Source organism: Anopheles gambiae, chromosome X (genome assembly GCF_943734735.2).
Source record: "Anopheles gambiae chromosome X, idAnoGambNW_F1_1, whole genome shotgun sequence".
Taxonomy (NCBI): Eukaryota; Metazoa; Arthropoda; class Insecta; order Diptera; family Culicidae; genus Anopheles; species Anopheles gambiae.
Genome location: NC_064600.1, coordinates 16284849 through 16300228, shown reverse-complemented (window position 1 = coordinate 16300228; position 15380 = coordinate 16284849). Strand labels below are relative to the sequence as shown.

General features: G+C 45.8%; 1 protein-coding gene across 6 annotated transcripts in view; it reads left to right on the top strand.

The window, feature by feature from the left end:
* Window positions 1–15380, top strand: part of LOC1277379 (active breakpoint cluster region-related protein) — a 45317-nt gene extending 29937 nt beyond the window's left edge. For all 6 annotated transcript variants that reach the window (XM_061643706.1, XM_061643850.1, XM_061643787.1 and 3 more), the window contains 9 exons: window positions 2794–3430; window positions 3502–3812; window positions 5621–5807; window positions 5893–6519; window positions 7211–7711; window positions 7808–8194; window positions 8277–8446; window positions 8552–8941; window positions 11750–15380. In XM_061643706.1, the coding sequence (XP_061499690.1) occupies window positions 2794–3430; window positions 3502–3812; window positions 5621–5807; window positions 5893–6519; window positions 7211–7711; window positions 7808–8194; window positions 8277–8446; window positions 8552–8941; window positions 11750–11933 (3394 nt within the window). In that variant the 3' untranslated portion in view covers window positions 11934–15380. The remainder of the gene's footprint in view (window positions 1–2793; window positions 3431–3501; window positions 3813–5620; window positions 5808–5892; window positions 6520–7210; window positions 7712–7807; window positions 8195–8276; window positions 8447–8551; window positions 8942–11749) is intronic.

Sequence of the window (15380 nt, the reverse complement as noted above, 5' to 3'; positions counted from 1 at the left end):
CCGAGCAGGACCACCGTGCAGACCGGTACCGATCGAGAGTTGGGGAAGAGCGAACTGTTTCCACGCTTTAAGCTCGTTGGGGATTTCGTTTCGCTTCCGTGGCCACCGAACGGGTTTTGGGCCGCGGCGAACTTCCGCGCGGCATACTTCGCGGTCGATGGTGTGGGCGGCATCTCGTGCGGCTGCCCCCGAGCAAAACAACAACTGGGCAGGAATGCTTTTTACGAAATTCTCGCCCGTGGTAGTTGCGCGGCGAGAGTTTTAAGTTTTCCCGCTTGGCGCAAGTTGTAAAAACGCAAGTTTTCGAACTTGGGGTTTGCTGGCGTTGTACTGGGTTGTTAGCCAGGCAATATTTCTCATAAGAAAAAAACTCTGCTTAAAAAACATGATTCGATTGCGCTTTCCGATGGCTTATTTACAATTTTCGAGAACATCTTTTTTTAGCAATTGGCAGCAATCAATCTTTGAGCTAGTGAACAAAGGAGGAATAACACACAGCTGTGTGATGGATGGATGGATGGAGCTGGAAAATTCGTCTTTATTGCCCTTTTCTTGCAGATCACCCAATCGGCCTGTTCCCCACTCTTCCCCCGGCTTAGCTCGGTGTGTTCGTTGGCAATTGGAGCACAACCGGGCCGATTATTTGTGCTGATAATCGGCCGCAGTCACGCGTTAGGCCATCCCCTTTCTAAAGAAGGGTTTTTTTTCTGTTTTCTCCATTCTGAACCGGGTCTTCTTAACGTTCTCTCCCCTCTCCAACTCTCTTCCCAATGTGTCTGATATGCCTCACGTTGTTCGTTGTTTCGTAACTTGTGTCAAAAGTAAAAACATTATTAGATTCCAGCAATTTATATCCATCTATTTTCATTTTCCTTCAGTAGCGAATTAGAGTTACTTTGCTAAAATCGATATGTCGTCTCGGGTGAAGAGTGAGGAGTGAAGGCGCAACAAAATTTGCGATGTAAAAATGTGATGATTAAAAGTAGTGAATGGTGTTTTTTTTGGAAATAATAACATTCCTTCCCAAGACACGCCGACTGATCGATAAGAGAAGGGAAATGCTTGAATCTTCAGGGATTCAACATTTCTGGAAATTTGCAGCGCCTCTTTTCAGTCCACTAGAGCAGCCCATGACCAGGTTTGAATCCATGCTTATTTAGCTAAATCTATTAACCTTCCAGCGCCTCAGCCTCTCAGTGTCTTATCAAGGTTTCCGTCTGCCAGGGTTGCTCCGCCGTCGGTTACAATTTGCTTACATCAAAAACGAAACCTTCACCTTACCAGCAACATTAGCAACATTTTCCGCCGATGCGGGAGTAGCTTTGTACCCAGGTCGTTCCCATCCTACTGCACTCATATCGGCGGCACACAGCACCACCGTTGCCCTCCGGAATTGATTTCGCGTGTTATAAAAAGGGTGAAAGCGTGAGAAGTGGGGTCGTGTTTTTCTCCTGCTTCTCTCTATCGCTCTATCTCCCTCTCTCTCTCTCTTTCTTTCTTTGAAGAGTATGCACACGGAAAGAGGATGGGCAGCAGCTGATGTGTTTCAAGGGTGGGAAACAGAGGGCCCCAGAGACCAGCGTCGGTGTGTGCACTTGGTGGTACGCAAAACGGTACCGAAATCAAGCGCCATAATTTTCTAGCCAACACGTTGGTTGGTGTTGGTGATGTCGGATGCTGTGGTGGAAGAAAAGGGAAACAAACTGCATTGTAAACGCACACGGGTACGGTAGAAACTGGAGTGATTTAAACATTCCAAAACTTTCGCCTTGGAAGATGCTCCCTCCCACCCTTCGCATGTGCAAGGCCAGAAGTCGGAGAGGTTTGAAAACGGTTTAAGATATAGGGAATACGTTTGGGCAGCGACCGTTTTCTTTGAAAGGTAGCAGATAACGACGTTGGTACAAATGTTTTTTTAGAAGCTGTCACATATTTCATCTACTTGTCAGATGATTTTCAAAAGACGGCAGATGATAATCGAATATTAGAATTAGTGATGGGCATAGTTGGCAAAAATTTGGAGTCGACTCCGATTTGACTCCGATAATTTCGGACTCTGTCTTAGGAAGGTAGATCCACCCAGCATTATCCGGACTCGTTCGAATGCGTCTTGAGCCGTCCTGAATTGTCAGGAGTCATTCGGAATAGGAGTCGTCTGAAGTTGAAGTCGTCCGCACTCTCCGGGCGACTCCGGACAACTTTGGACGATTCCGACTTCGAACGACGCCGTACGACTTTGGACGACTTCGGACGACTCAGACTCCGGGTGACTCTGGACATTTGTGGCTGATTCCGGACAATGCCGGTCGACTGCGGGCGACTCCGGAAATCTCCGGACCACTCCGGACATCTCCAGACTACTCCGGACATCTCCGGACGACTTCGGACATCTCTGGATGACTCCAAACGGCTCCGAATTCGGGCGTCTCCGGACATCTCCAGCCGACTCCGGACGACTTCAACTCCGGGTAACTTCGAACATATCCGGCCGACTCCGGACATCTCCGGACGACTCCGACTCCGGGTGGAACTAGTGGCCCCATTTTTCCATAGTCGGAATCGAACTAACAATTGTCGGAATCGGATCGGAGTAGTGGGTGCGCTCCAGAGAGCACATTACTTATTGGAATTTGTATGAGAGCTTAACCTGAAAGTCATCAACAGCATTCATTTAGTTGTAACATGTATGCAATTATGTATTCTATCGTACAAATATTCGTAGAGCATTGCCGAAGGCTCCAATTAGTGCAAACATCCTTTCATGTTTCCCCTTTTGCTTGCTTTAATTTGCAGCCCACCGCCAAAGTATGTGCGCCGTGCTGCGCCTGTCGAGCCACCGACCGTTCCGTCGATGGCAATGCAGAACCTCCGGAACAAAGATGCTGGACCTATCCATTCCACGCCCGAGCCGGCCACCGGCACGGCACCGGACAGCCCGAGTGTGACCAGCTCCTCGCTGGAGCGGAACATCAAACCGTCGGAAATGTATCGCCAAAAGTCGTCGGACTCGCTCGACGTGAAGCTGTCGTCGGTCGGATACGGTCACGACCAGCCCGGCAAAGCCCGGCTGCCCAAGTCGGACAGCCTCAAGTCGAAGTCGTCGAGCACGGACAGTCCGACCGGGTCGCTAGGTAAGGTGGCGAGCGGTACGCCCGGCATCGGTGCCTCCCCGACCGGTAGCCTGGGCAAGCTGCCGACCAGCATGACCGGAAGCAGCAGCGACAGTCCTACCGGCAGCCTCGGCAAGATGAATCAGCAGCAGCACCACCACTACCAAACGCCTCCTTACACCAGCCAGCACTCGTACCAGCAGCGGCACGGTACGGACGGTGGTTTGCCGCACGTCGATTCGAAGGAGTCGCTTGCGTCGGGCGGTGGTGGCACGGGCACGATCGGCAGTACCGGCGCGATCGGTCCCATATCGGAGCGGGTAAGTTGGAGTGTTGCCGTGCTGCGTTATTCCCAGGAGCGCATTGAGCTTTAACGGGTTTTGCTTTGCAGATTAAGAGCTACGAATCCATCTCATCGCTTAGCTCGGACAGTATGCGCCAGCAGAACCCGAAGGACCAGGAGCACTACTACGATACGGTGCCGCTCGACAACAGCGATGGGGACTACGTGTACATTCAGCCGGGCGGCGTTGGCACCGGCTCGACCTCGAGCCGGGACGACATCTCGACGGTGGAGAATGCCAGCACGCTGCTGATGCCGTCCCATCCGCGCAGCCACAACAGTAGCCAAACCAGCGTCCAGCTGGAACCAGAATCTCCCGGGCGTAGCAGCAATTACGTCAATATAGAGTACTTCATTCAGTAAGTTGAACCTATTTGGGACTTTTTAAGTTAATATTGCTCGAGCGAGCTCGACGACACAATGACTGGGCGGTACAAAAACAGGAGAAAAAATTAATTTGATTTAAATTAAAATTCAATTCCACTGATCAATTTCATCTGCCATTATCAGGTTTATTTTATTGTCACAAGCTTGTAATTAAAGTTATTTTTTTAAAGGAGTTGTATGGTTTCTATTGAAATATGGCGAAGTAGAGTTTTACTTCGTGTTTAGTCGATTTGTGAATTAATTCCACCTAGTCGTTTTGGTCATTGAAACCCTAGTGAGAAATGGATCTAGAATGACATTTTGTGATGTTTTTTGTTGTAATTTTCTCCATTAAGATATAGCACAGTGGAAGAAAAATGAAAAGGAGAAAAAATACCTTTATGTAACTAATATATTGTACGATATTTGTAGTTCACTATTGATCGGTCATTATTATTCATTCATTTTCTTGATCAATGATTGAGTTAAAAGTTTCAAGTCACAGCTTGTGTTGCTGCAAAATAAAAGAAATATTGATCGATCCTTTCTCAGTTTGTGTCTAGGATGTTTTGTGCTCAGATATTAAACAGTTTCAACGATACTTCTCCTCCTGGCTATATGTTTACATTAAACGAAGCTTCCCTAAGCGATTTGCAAAATTATAGAAATGCTCAATTTTAACCGATCTTGATCTTGATTTCACATCGGCACCAAAAAAAAAACGCACCAGGAAGACTCATTATTCATCATTTTATTCGTTATGTGAGATTTTGCGATTTAAGCGAGGTATTCGTCGAGCATTTATATTTGCTCGTGATGCGAAAAACTCGTACTAAAGGGGTTCGCGTTGTGAGGGCTTCCACTGTATTTTATTTTTTATTTACTTTTTGGATTTGATGAAACAAAAGTAAAAGAATTACCTTTAACAAAACACCGACTCAACCGACTCGACTTAAAAAAATAGATAAGATTACATTTCAATAGTGAATCATTTTTATTACAGGGTTTCGAATCATATAAGGGAATAGTTCAACCACTTAGGGGAATGTTGCAAATCGGTAGGGGAATGTTGCAAGCAAGCTGTGGATGTTTGCAATCACTTAGGGGAGTTTTTCAATCGATTAGGGGAATGTTGCAAGCGTACTGTGGAGCTGTCATCAGACTGTGGGTGCCGCTGTAAATACCTTAAAATATTTTCGTGAATCTAACTAACTTATCATGTTTAATTATGGCTCCGCAGCAGGATTTCTTTAGTTTATCATGTGTACAGCAGACTCCCACACGAAAACAACTCCAAACGATGTTTTTAAAAAAACATCATCGGTATCAATTCGAAGCTTTTTACACCGGCACCCACCATCTGATGACAGCTCCCCAGTACGCTTGCAACATTCCCCTAATCGATTGCAAAACTCCCCTAAGTGATTGCAAACATCCACAGCTTGCATGCAATATTCCCCTACCGATTTGCAACATTCCCCTAAGTGATTGAACTATTCCCTTATATGATTCGAAACCCTGTATCTTGTAGAATGTTTGTTTGTCTTATGTCAAAATTTTGTAATCATATTGCAAACTCGTCGGCAAGAGTTGGTGTGGAGAGTTCATCCTTACCTCTATTTTAACCGCCCGGTTGGTTTGATTATCCTTTTAAGGCAAAACACGCAAATTACAAAGATCAATTTAGCTAACTTTCTCGATTCGACTTCAATGGAGTTACAACATTTTCCTATTCCTGTATCAGTGGGGTTAAGCGTGTTTTTACTTATGTTTCAAACTTGTATCCATTTCATTCGCTTAGCTCCAGTCAAAACAATGAAAATCGCAGCAGTTCCATCGATAGCGACGGTGAGGGCGACGGTGGCGCACCGGTACTGATGCGTGCGATCTCGACCGACACGGACGCCGGCAGTGGTGTGGTGGGCGCTGTGGGAGCTTCCCCCGGCGTCGGTACATCCAGCGGAAGTGGCCTATTCCGCAAGGTTTCGGTAAGTGCGTGGACAAGGCCACATTCCATTCTCACACATCGCCGAGGATCGCAAGAAAACCTATTGCACATTCTCCCGTTTTCAGAACGCCAACCGGGACACGATCATACGGCGCATCGTGACCAGCATCATCACGAGCGAAACGCTGTACGTGGAGTGTCTGAACAAGATGAAGCAGTACATGAAGGCGATCCGGGCGACGCTGACCACTTCGCAACCTGTGATATCGGAGGAGGAGTTCCAGACGATCTTCTTCAAGATCGAGGACCTGCACGAGGTGCACAGCGAGTTCCTGACCGAGCTGCAGGCCCGGCTGGCCGCACCGGACGAGCCGGGCTCACCGGACGGTGGGGGTCTGTGCGTGGGCGAACCGTTCCGCCGGCTGGCCACCCAAATTCACCTGTACGGTGCGTTCCTGCACAACTACGGCCGGGCGATCGACACGGTGAAGATGTGCAGCACGCACAGCCAGCAGTTCAAGGAGATCGTGTCGAACATCGTGTTCAAGAACCAGAACGAGCAGAAGCTGTCGCTGGAGGAGCTGCTGCACAAGCCGGTCGCCCGCGTCCAGAAGAACGCGCTCGTGCTGGAGGATCTGCTCAACCAGACGCCCGAACAGCACCCGGACTACCATCCGCTGCGGCAGGCGTCCAAAACGATACGTAACTTCCTGTCCGAGTTTAACGTCGTGCAGACGCGGTCAATGTTCCCGGTAAGGGTCGTACCACTGCGGGCGGGAGGGCACAACAACAGTGCAGCTATTCGAAGTAGTGATGGGAAAAATTAAGTTTTTGTCGGAATCGATTCCGGCTAGCTCCGAAGTTTTCTGGAATCTATTCCCGAATCGGCTCAGAAATTGGTTGTATCATAGTAAAAAAAGTCATGACATAGTGACTGACCAAGCGATGAACGAAAATTTCATGAACCATGTATTGGTCACACCAATCGTTTTGAGTATCACCTCTAATTATCACAATTGGATTTTGTTTCAGTCAGATTTTTTATGACATTGACAGTGACATTTTGCAGCACTGTTTCAGTGCTAATTCCAATTCTTGAGTCAATTCTGATTCAGCAATTTGCGAATTCCTAGGTCGATTCCGATTCTGCAATTGATTCTGATTTCGGAGCCGATTCTAAAATTGGCTCTGGCGTCGACTCTGGAATCGGCTCCGAAGTCAACTTCGGAATCGGCTCCGGAAACAACTCCGGAATCGGCTCCGGAAACAACTCCGGAATCGGCTCCCGAGTCAACTCCAGAATCGGAATCGGCTCCGGAATTGATTCAGATCATGGAATCGGAATCGGGTAGGTCCGATTCCGAGCTCCCACCACTAATTCGAAGAGTGAGGTAAATAATAGTGTATTAATTCTTTTTTTTCTTTTTTTTGCACATTTTTTAGAGCGACGATAAAGCCCTCCGGCGGCTGGTGAAGAACTCGTTCATCGTGGAGCTGGCCGACGGGCATCGGAAGCTGCGCCATCTGCTGCTGTTCAACGATGTGATCGCGTGTGCCAAGTACAAGGCGGTCGGTCGGGCCGGCGACCGGAACGGGTTCGAGTTCGAGCTGAAGTGGTACATCCCGCTGCGGGACATACTGATCTGCGAGGAGTCGGCGAACGATCCGAAAGAGGCAAGCCCGATCAACATCGTGCACCTGAAGTCGCAGGCGTGCACCGTGCGCGACCAGATCATGCTGGACGAGAAGGACCGCCCGGGCGGTTCGAGCCGGGCCGGCGACAAGCACCGGAAGAAGCTGGCCGATCTCGAGGCGCAGCTGGTGCTGGCGTCGCCGAACCTGGTGTTCAAGATCGGCAACAAGGCGACCGGCAAAACGATGACGTTCTTCCTCAGCTCCGACTTTGAGCGTACGCAATGGATCGAGTCGATACTTTCCCTGCAGGTAAGGTAAATGGGGAGGGGGGGGGGGGGGGGGGTGGAAAAGCAAAAAACAAATGCAAAAAAAAATTATACATTGTGTGTCTCCTTTCTGCCGCAGCAATCCTGCAACCTGCCCGGGCACATCCCGGTACAGATCTACGATCTGCACGCGTGGATAACGGCCTGCCAGTCGCTGATCAAGACCGAGATGGGGTCCTACCTGATGCGGAACGCGCGCGACGAGAGCCTGCTGGTCGGCGACCTGCACCTCACCATCCAGGGCCTGAGCGGGTTCGATCAGCCGTGCGATCTGTTCGTGTGCGTCGAGATCGACTCGTACGGGCACTACTTCCGCAAGGCGAAGACGAAGCTGGTCTGCCGCAGCGCGACGCCCCAGTGGAACGAGTCGTTCGTGCTCGAGCTGGAGGGCAGCCAGAACCTGCGCATCCTGCTGTACCAGGACGATGTGCAGCGCCCGATACTGCGCGCGAAGCATATTCTCAAAGTGAGTGCCGAAAAACGTGTATGAAGGGAGGGATTTATTTCGCCTTGCTCTAACGGCTTTATTCCTTTACCAAACCGTGTAGCTGAGCCGTAGCTGGATGCAGGAAACGCCGACCAGAAAGGTGTTGCAGCTGTCCGAGACGCTTAGCATCAGCACGATCATACGGTTTGTGCCGGGCGAGGTGACGTTGCGCCGTGTGCCCACCTCCAAGCCGGGCGCACTGTTCGGTGCCAAGCTGCAGCAAGTGATCAAGTAAGCGGGATTATTTCTTTCCTCCGTTTTCCACTCCACGACAATCCATCCCTTTGCGAACCACACACCTTAACATTCTCTCTTTCTCTCACGCATTCTGCGCAGACGCGAAAAGCGAGACATTCCATTCATTGTGAGCGCGTGCGTCCGGGAGGTGGAACGGCGCGGCATGACCGAGGTCGGCATCTATCGCGTGTCCGGGTCCGCGTCCGACGTCGCCAAGCTGAAGAAGTCGTTCGAGACGAACGCGTACGAGGCGGAACAGCTGCTGAAGGAGGTCGACATCCACTCGGTGACCGGGATCCTCAAGTCGTACCTGCGCGACCTGCCGGAAGCGCTCTTCACCGATCAGTATTATCCGAAGTTGTTCGACGCGTTCAACCGCCACTCGAACCTGAGCGAGGGGACGCGCATCCACGAGCTGCAGCGCATCTTTGCCGAGCTGCCGCAACCGAACAAAGCCACCATCAACCTGCTGCTGGACCATCTGATGAGGTAAGGGAGCGTGTATTTTCTTTCATTGTGTGTGTTTGTGTGTGCGCGCTATAATGTGTACAGTCAGTCCAAAAAGTATTCGTCTAGCTAAATATTTTGCAGAAAAAGGCGAATTACGACTGCAATAGGCATTACTTACTAGAAATAATGCTAGCGTTTTACTTAAAATAAGCATTAACATAGTGCAATAATAACTAAATTATATTAAAAATTTAGAAAGTCCTTAGATTGGCACGCAAAAGTATTCATCTATCAAGCTTTTGGCTTAATATGCGTAAAAAAACCAAAGGTTATGGAATAAAAATGTCTTGATCTTGTTTCTTATTGCATTTATGACTATTAGTGACTACTTGACCAACGCCATAATTCATTTGAATCTTGAAAAGGGCGTATTTTTACACACTTATCCTACAAGGCTTGTTCCAATTAATCGCTGGTTGAAATATTGCATTTCCGGGCCAAGTGGCCAAGTTCCATTGAAAAATTGCTATTATCATTATCAAAAACTATGTATCATATTGAGAGTTTACTAATTCGTTTTCATCAGTTTGGTTTCAACTGGTTTAGTGTTTTGGGTAAATGACAATGCTCTACATGTTCTCCCGCCAGACTAACCTTGAAACATGTGGTACTTTTTAAGTACAATTTCTCAGAACTGGGACTCAAAGTACTTAAAACATGCAAGAATATATTTCACGATCTCGTTTCCTATCAATTTGAATCATTTTTCTAGCTCACCTTTCCTCACTGAGCCCTAGTATCATGACACCATGCTGCTATCGTTATACGTGATTTTGCTGCTGCATCTTAGTAGACTGTTTTCGCTATACTAGACAGCGGCCGTATGACCTTGACGAGTTAAACTTGTTTTAATATTTTAGTAGAGCCTAGTTTGAAATGAATTTTGGAATCATTTCATGCTCCTTACCAGATTTGGCCACTTTCTACGAGTGGCATTATTCCAACAAAACATTTTCGTAACAACTCACTTATTCAAGCCATAACATAACACTTATTCAAACCAGCTACAATGAAATGCAGCATGACCCATCAACCAAATGTGTCCTAGTGTTGAGTTTCATGAATCTTTCTTTAAGATTAATTCATATTCAGCCGTACCGGCGAACTCGTTCGACGAGAAACATTCGTCGCTCATGAGTGGACAGGGTTGTACCACTAGGTTGGCCAGTACAAAATCTATACGGTTTTCTAATTTTTTATCTAGAGGGCTATGAAATGAGTGAAAATGAGCGTCGCGGCGAACGTTCTCAGGAACGAACGAGTTCACCGGTGCGGCTGATTAATTTTCAATGATGAGTGATTCGAATCTTGAGTCTCTAAAGATTCACAAATCTTCAAAGATTCTTAATTTTTCAGAGAGTTATGAATCTTTAAATATTCATGAATCTCCAAGGATTCATGAATTTCGAAAGATTCATGAATCTTCAAAGATTCTTGAATCTATGAGATTGATAAATCCATTAAAATTCAAATATCTCCAGGGATTTATGAATATTTATGAATGTATGATTTTCAAAATATTGACTTTCCTAAATCCCACCTAAAACATGCCCATCGTGGTTTCAAGCCTCGCATGGACCGTCACCCCGTAGCAAAACAAACTATCCGGCTATGTGGTACTTTCCAAGAAGTCTCGAAAGCCTGTATAGGGTGCCATGACCACGTAGGTTGTTACGCCAAGAAGAAGAATAATAAAAAGCTCAAGATCTATAACAGTTTAGAGATTTATGAATCTCTTGAGATTCATTAATATTTTGAGATATAAGAATCTTTTGAGATTCATGAATCGTTTCAATCGAGATTCTGATTCATTGAATCATTCCAAAGATTCGTTCAGAATCATGAATCTGAAACAGATTCACTTAACTCTAATGTGCCTAATCTCTTCTCCTAATCTTATTGGCCATAAAAAATGCACTAATTCCTGGGTTATATTTGATTTTTTTGACATTAAACCGCTTCTTTATCCGCCGTTAGATAAATGGTCAAGGATGGCTGCTTACCTGACAGTTTGACACATAATTGGAGTCAGAAAAATGGTCTGATGCTGGTCAACCAAAGGAATGAAGTATCTTACAAACTTATACAATGAATATTATAGATTATAAATAGTACTTAGATACAATTTTTGCCATCATGCTCCGTTCCTTGAACTCCCCCATCTTTAGTGACTCTCTGACCGCTCGAAGTGCAATTGAAACAACAGAAATGCATTAATTTAGCAAGCAGTCATTAGCAGATTGATAATAATAAATTTAATTCATGTCTACGTAGTGTTTGGCCAGCGTAAATGAGTAAAAAGCTAAATAGACGAATACTTTCTGTGCACCCATCAAACGATTTTTTAAAGTTTGTTATGTATTTTAGGTGCTATTGCAATATTGTAATGCTTCTTTTTTAGCAAATCGTGTGTATTGATGATCCCTTTATTAAACGCCATCATTACTTTTACCGCTCCATGCCTATTGCGGCCGATCTCATTGTACAGTCGTCAATTCGTACGACTTAACAACATGCCCGTCATGGGTTCAAGCCCCAAATAGACCGTGCCGCCATACGTAGGACTGACTATCTTGCTATGGGGGGTAATCCAAAAAAGTCACTGAAAGCCAACCCCACAAGTGGTACAGGCAGGCCTTGACTGACAACGGTTGTTGAACCAAAAGAAGCCTATTGCGGCCATAATTCGCCTTTTTCTGTAAAATATTCAGCTAGACGAATACTTTATGGACTGACTGTATTTTTTTCACTCAAATGGCTTATCGTGATTTTCATTTTCGTTAACAGGGTACACCAGCAAGAGATCGAAAACAAGATGTCGCTCCACAATCTGGCGATGGTGTTCGGGCCGACGCTGCTGCGACCCGGCCCGAGTGCGACCAAGCAGAAGGACCTGCTCGAATCGAGCACGGCCGACGTGATGACGCAGGCGGGCATCTTGTACAGCTTTCTGCAGGCCCGCCTAAAGTAATGCCGGCTGGAAGTGTTCCAACCGCCCCTCCCCCCCAACACCCCAGACCACGAACGGCGTCCAACGTCTCTAGCAAGCAATGGGGCGGGGGCAAAACCTCCGACGGAAGCACTTCAAAATGGCGCAGCCAGAACTGAACGATTTAATTATTTCTTGTTTAATTTGTTTTACGTTTACATCGTCCTCTCGTCCTCATCCCGCCTTCCAGCGCCAGCTTGGGGGTACAAAATCAGGGCAGAACCCTTCCTGTTCGCATACCTCTACCCGGCGGCACCTTGATTTTTTCTCTCCTTTTTGACCAAGGTCCGCTGGTGTGTGTGATGGCTTGTTTTCGCTCGTGCATGAATTTTGAATTTTGGTTTTGGAAAGGAAAATGCAAAATACACCCAACCCACCCATCCCCCCTGCTGTACAGACGCTCGTGGGCTGGATCGGTCCGGTACGAAAGATTTCTGCATCGTAAAGAAGCTACGACAGAGGGTTGTAGTTATTCCGCATCAAAGACTACCAACCGTATTAGTTGTTTTGTCGATTTTAATCCGGTAAAGCAAGCCCAATAATCCAATAAGGCATGCTCGCTTGTGCGACCAAACGCATAATTTACTCTCTACAGCACGTTGTGTGTGTGTGGTAACGGGAGATAGCAGTAGTCGGTCGCGCTAAACCCAACATTGTTTGACTGCTTTGAGAACTTATATAATATCGTTCGTTTTCGCTATGAAACCAAAATGAGCAACAACAAAAAAAAAGAGAACGTCAAGGTATTTAAAGGTATTAGTTTTATGAAAAAAACACTCCCAAAGGATTCACACAGAGACGCAAAAACACACAAAAAAACGACCCAAGACAGCTTCTTTCGCTTCTCGCTGATCGAAAACGAAAACATTAACAAACAGACCACGGGGAAAGTAACGATTTTTGTTAGGTTTTTCATAGGTTTAGGTTATATTTTAAATGGCACGCTGCGGCTAGGAACTAATTTTATCCCTAAGGCAGGACATTTCGGGCGCGTTTTAGGTTAGTGCTTTTGGTTAATGTGTTGCTTCAAAAGCAATTCCGCTTCCTTACCGACACGTCCCTGCTGTATGACGTTTGCTTGTTTTAAGGTTTGTTTGCGTAACCGGAACCGTGTTCGGGCCCACGAGTTAGTTTTATTCTATCTCTGTTTGCTCTATCCTGCTGTCATTTTTATCATTTTAAATTATTTAACTTCCTTTAACTTATGAGACACTAGGCAAACATCGCACGAGTGTGATGGAGAACATTCAGAATTGAGTGCAATGCAGCCGAAAAGATGTTTTAAATGAGTGTTTGAACTGGGAATAACAGGCTCAATGTAACTTTTTTTTTGCTTTGGAAAAGCACGATTTTTTTATCATACTGAGCAGCAATATTATATCATTTCCCCCAATTTGGGCTGCTACTCCATTCCAAATCTGCCCCCACGAGCGAAACAGCCACAGGACACGAGGGGCTAGATTGACGAACGAACAGTTAAAATAGAGAGTTTGTGATCCGAAGAAAGCAAATAAAAACGTGAAAAACCCGTACAGCCGAAGCAAAACCGCAATCTTTATACAGACAACAACAAAAACTAACATTATACATATATAAATAAATATATATACATATTATTATACTTATTACTTGGGCAACTATACAAATATACATTTAAATAGTTATATTGCGTAGACATTATACCTAAAAGCCATTGATACTGCAAAATCGAAAACAAATACACTCACCTGGCAGAAAAGTATTTAGAGGAAGAAGAAAAAAAAATCCGCCTAGGAATAGTGGTACAAGGGCGCGCAAAGTTCGGTTGCGAGCACAAGTCAGTCAGCGGTGGCAGGCAGAAAAAGAGTTTACAAGGCACCCGATATGAAGGGGGAAAAAGGAAAAGCTAGAAACTACCACAGCGGAACAGGGGACGGTTCCGGGGCAACGAAAGTGCGGTGTGCTTTCCAGGGAAAGGCGAAAGAAAAATGGCGCGCTGTTGCGTATTAAACAGGGAACAGTTATTACGTCTAAATAGTATGTCTTAATATTCACCTCAGCTTATCGAAATCGAAAGAAAGAAACAAACAAAAACAGGTTTACACACTCCCCCATTTATTGATAGTAATTGTATGAGCAAAGCAAAAAAAATGGAACAAACGGAGGCCCGGTTACAGGACAGCTTGGTGCCGCATTTTCGGGCCTTCCGCCCTCCTCCCCCCGGTTCCGATACATGGTCAGGGTTCTTTATTCGAATTTGTCGTTTTTTTTTTGAAAATCTTCCTCCGATACAAAAGGCAATGAATGGTTTAAAGACGGGAAAATGCTAGAGTGTCATCATGCTAAACATTTGGACCACAATAGTGGCGGGAGAAGCAAGAACAAAACAGGCATAAAGTGCATTATAAATAAGTGCATTGTGGCTCGTTAAGAGGCGAGGTGTGAAGGTTCTGTGCCACGTTGGTGCAAACGAACTGCAGGGAAGAGGGTTGAGCAAAGAGAAAGAAAGAGAGACAGAAAGAGAGAAAAGGGAAAGAGTCGTGAAGAAACTTTGATACCAGTAAGTGTATAATACAAGCAGGAAGTAGGACGGGAAGGAAAAGCTAAATCGTAAAAGTTAAAAACAAACATTTGCCGATTAAGGATGACACTATTATACACTCTATATATATATACATATTATACCCTTTTTTAAGCTTTATGCAAAACGTTGCAAACGGTAATAGTGCACATTCGTTCTGGTTCACGATCACTGCCCACCACCGGACTCACCATTCCTCCGTCCCCCACACACTTTTTCATCACAAACATGCTGTCCTGCTATCTGTTTTGCTACAATGTGCCACTGCCTGCCTGCAGTGGGGACTGCAAAGACTTCCAAATAAAAAGGACCAAAGGATTTTATTTTCTAAACCATCCCCTGCCCCCTTCTTCCTCTTCTCCAATCTCCACCGTCCCCTTTCCTTGCAAATTCTCGAGATGGCCAAATTTTTACAATCTCTCATTCATACATACACACATACGCCTAGATACGGTAGGAAGGTGCTTTTGGCGAAGGTGGAATTGGCGTGGACGAAAGTAAGCAAAGGAAATTAAAATAGTGTGCACTTTACAACAGGTTTAAGAGAAGAGGAAAAAATGGAACACACATACACACGATACGTCTGTGTGCGAGATTGTGTGAGAAGGTGTGCAAGCAATTGCGTTCAAGAGACGGAACTAAAAAATAAAAAAATACAACAGCGCAAAGTTTAAACAGTTTCGCGCAGTGGAGGAATGTTTAAAAGGATAAACGGCAATATATATACCTATCCTAGTTTATGGAGCAAAAACAAACAGGTGAACCCTTGAAAGTAGAAGAAAATGGGCCCAAAAATGCCCCTTCAAGGGAAAAGAACGAAAAAAAAAACTCTTACGCGAAACAATAAAACACAAAATAAAAACAAGCAA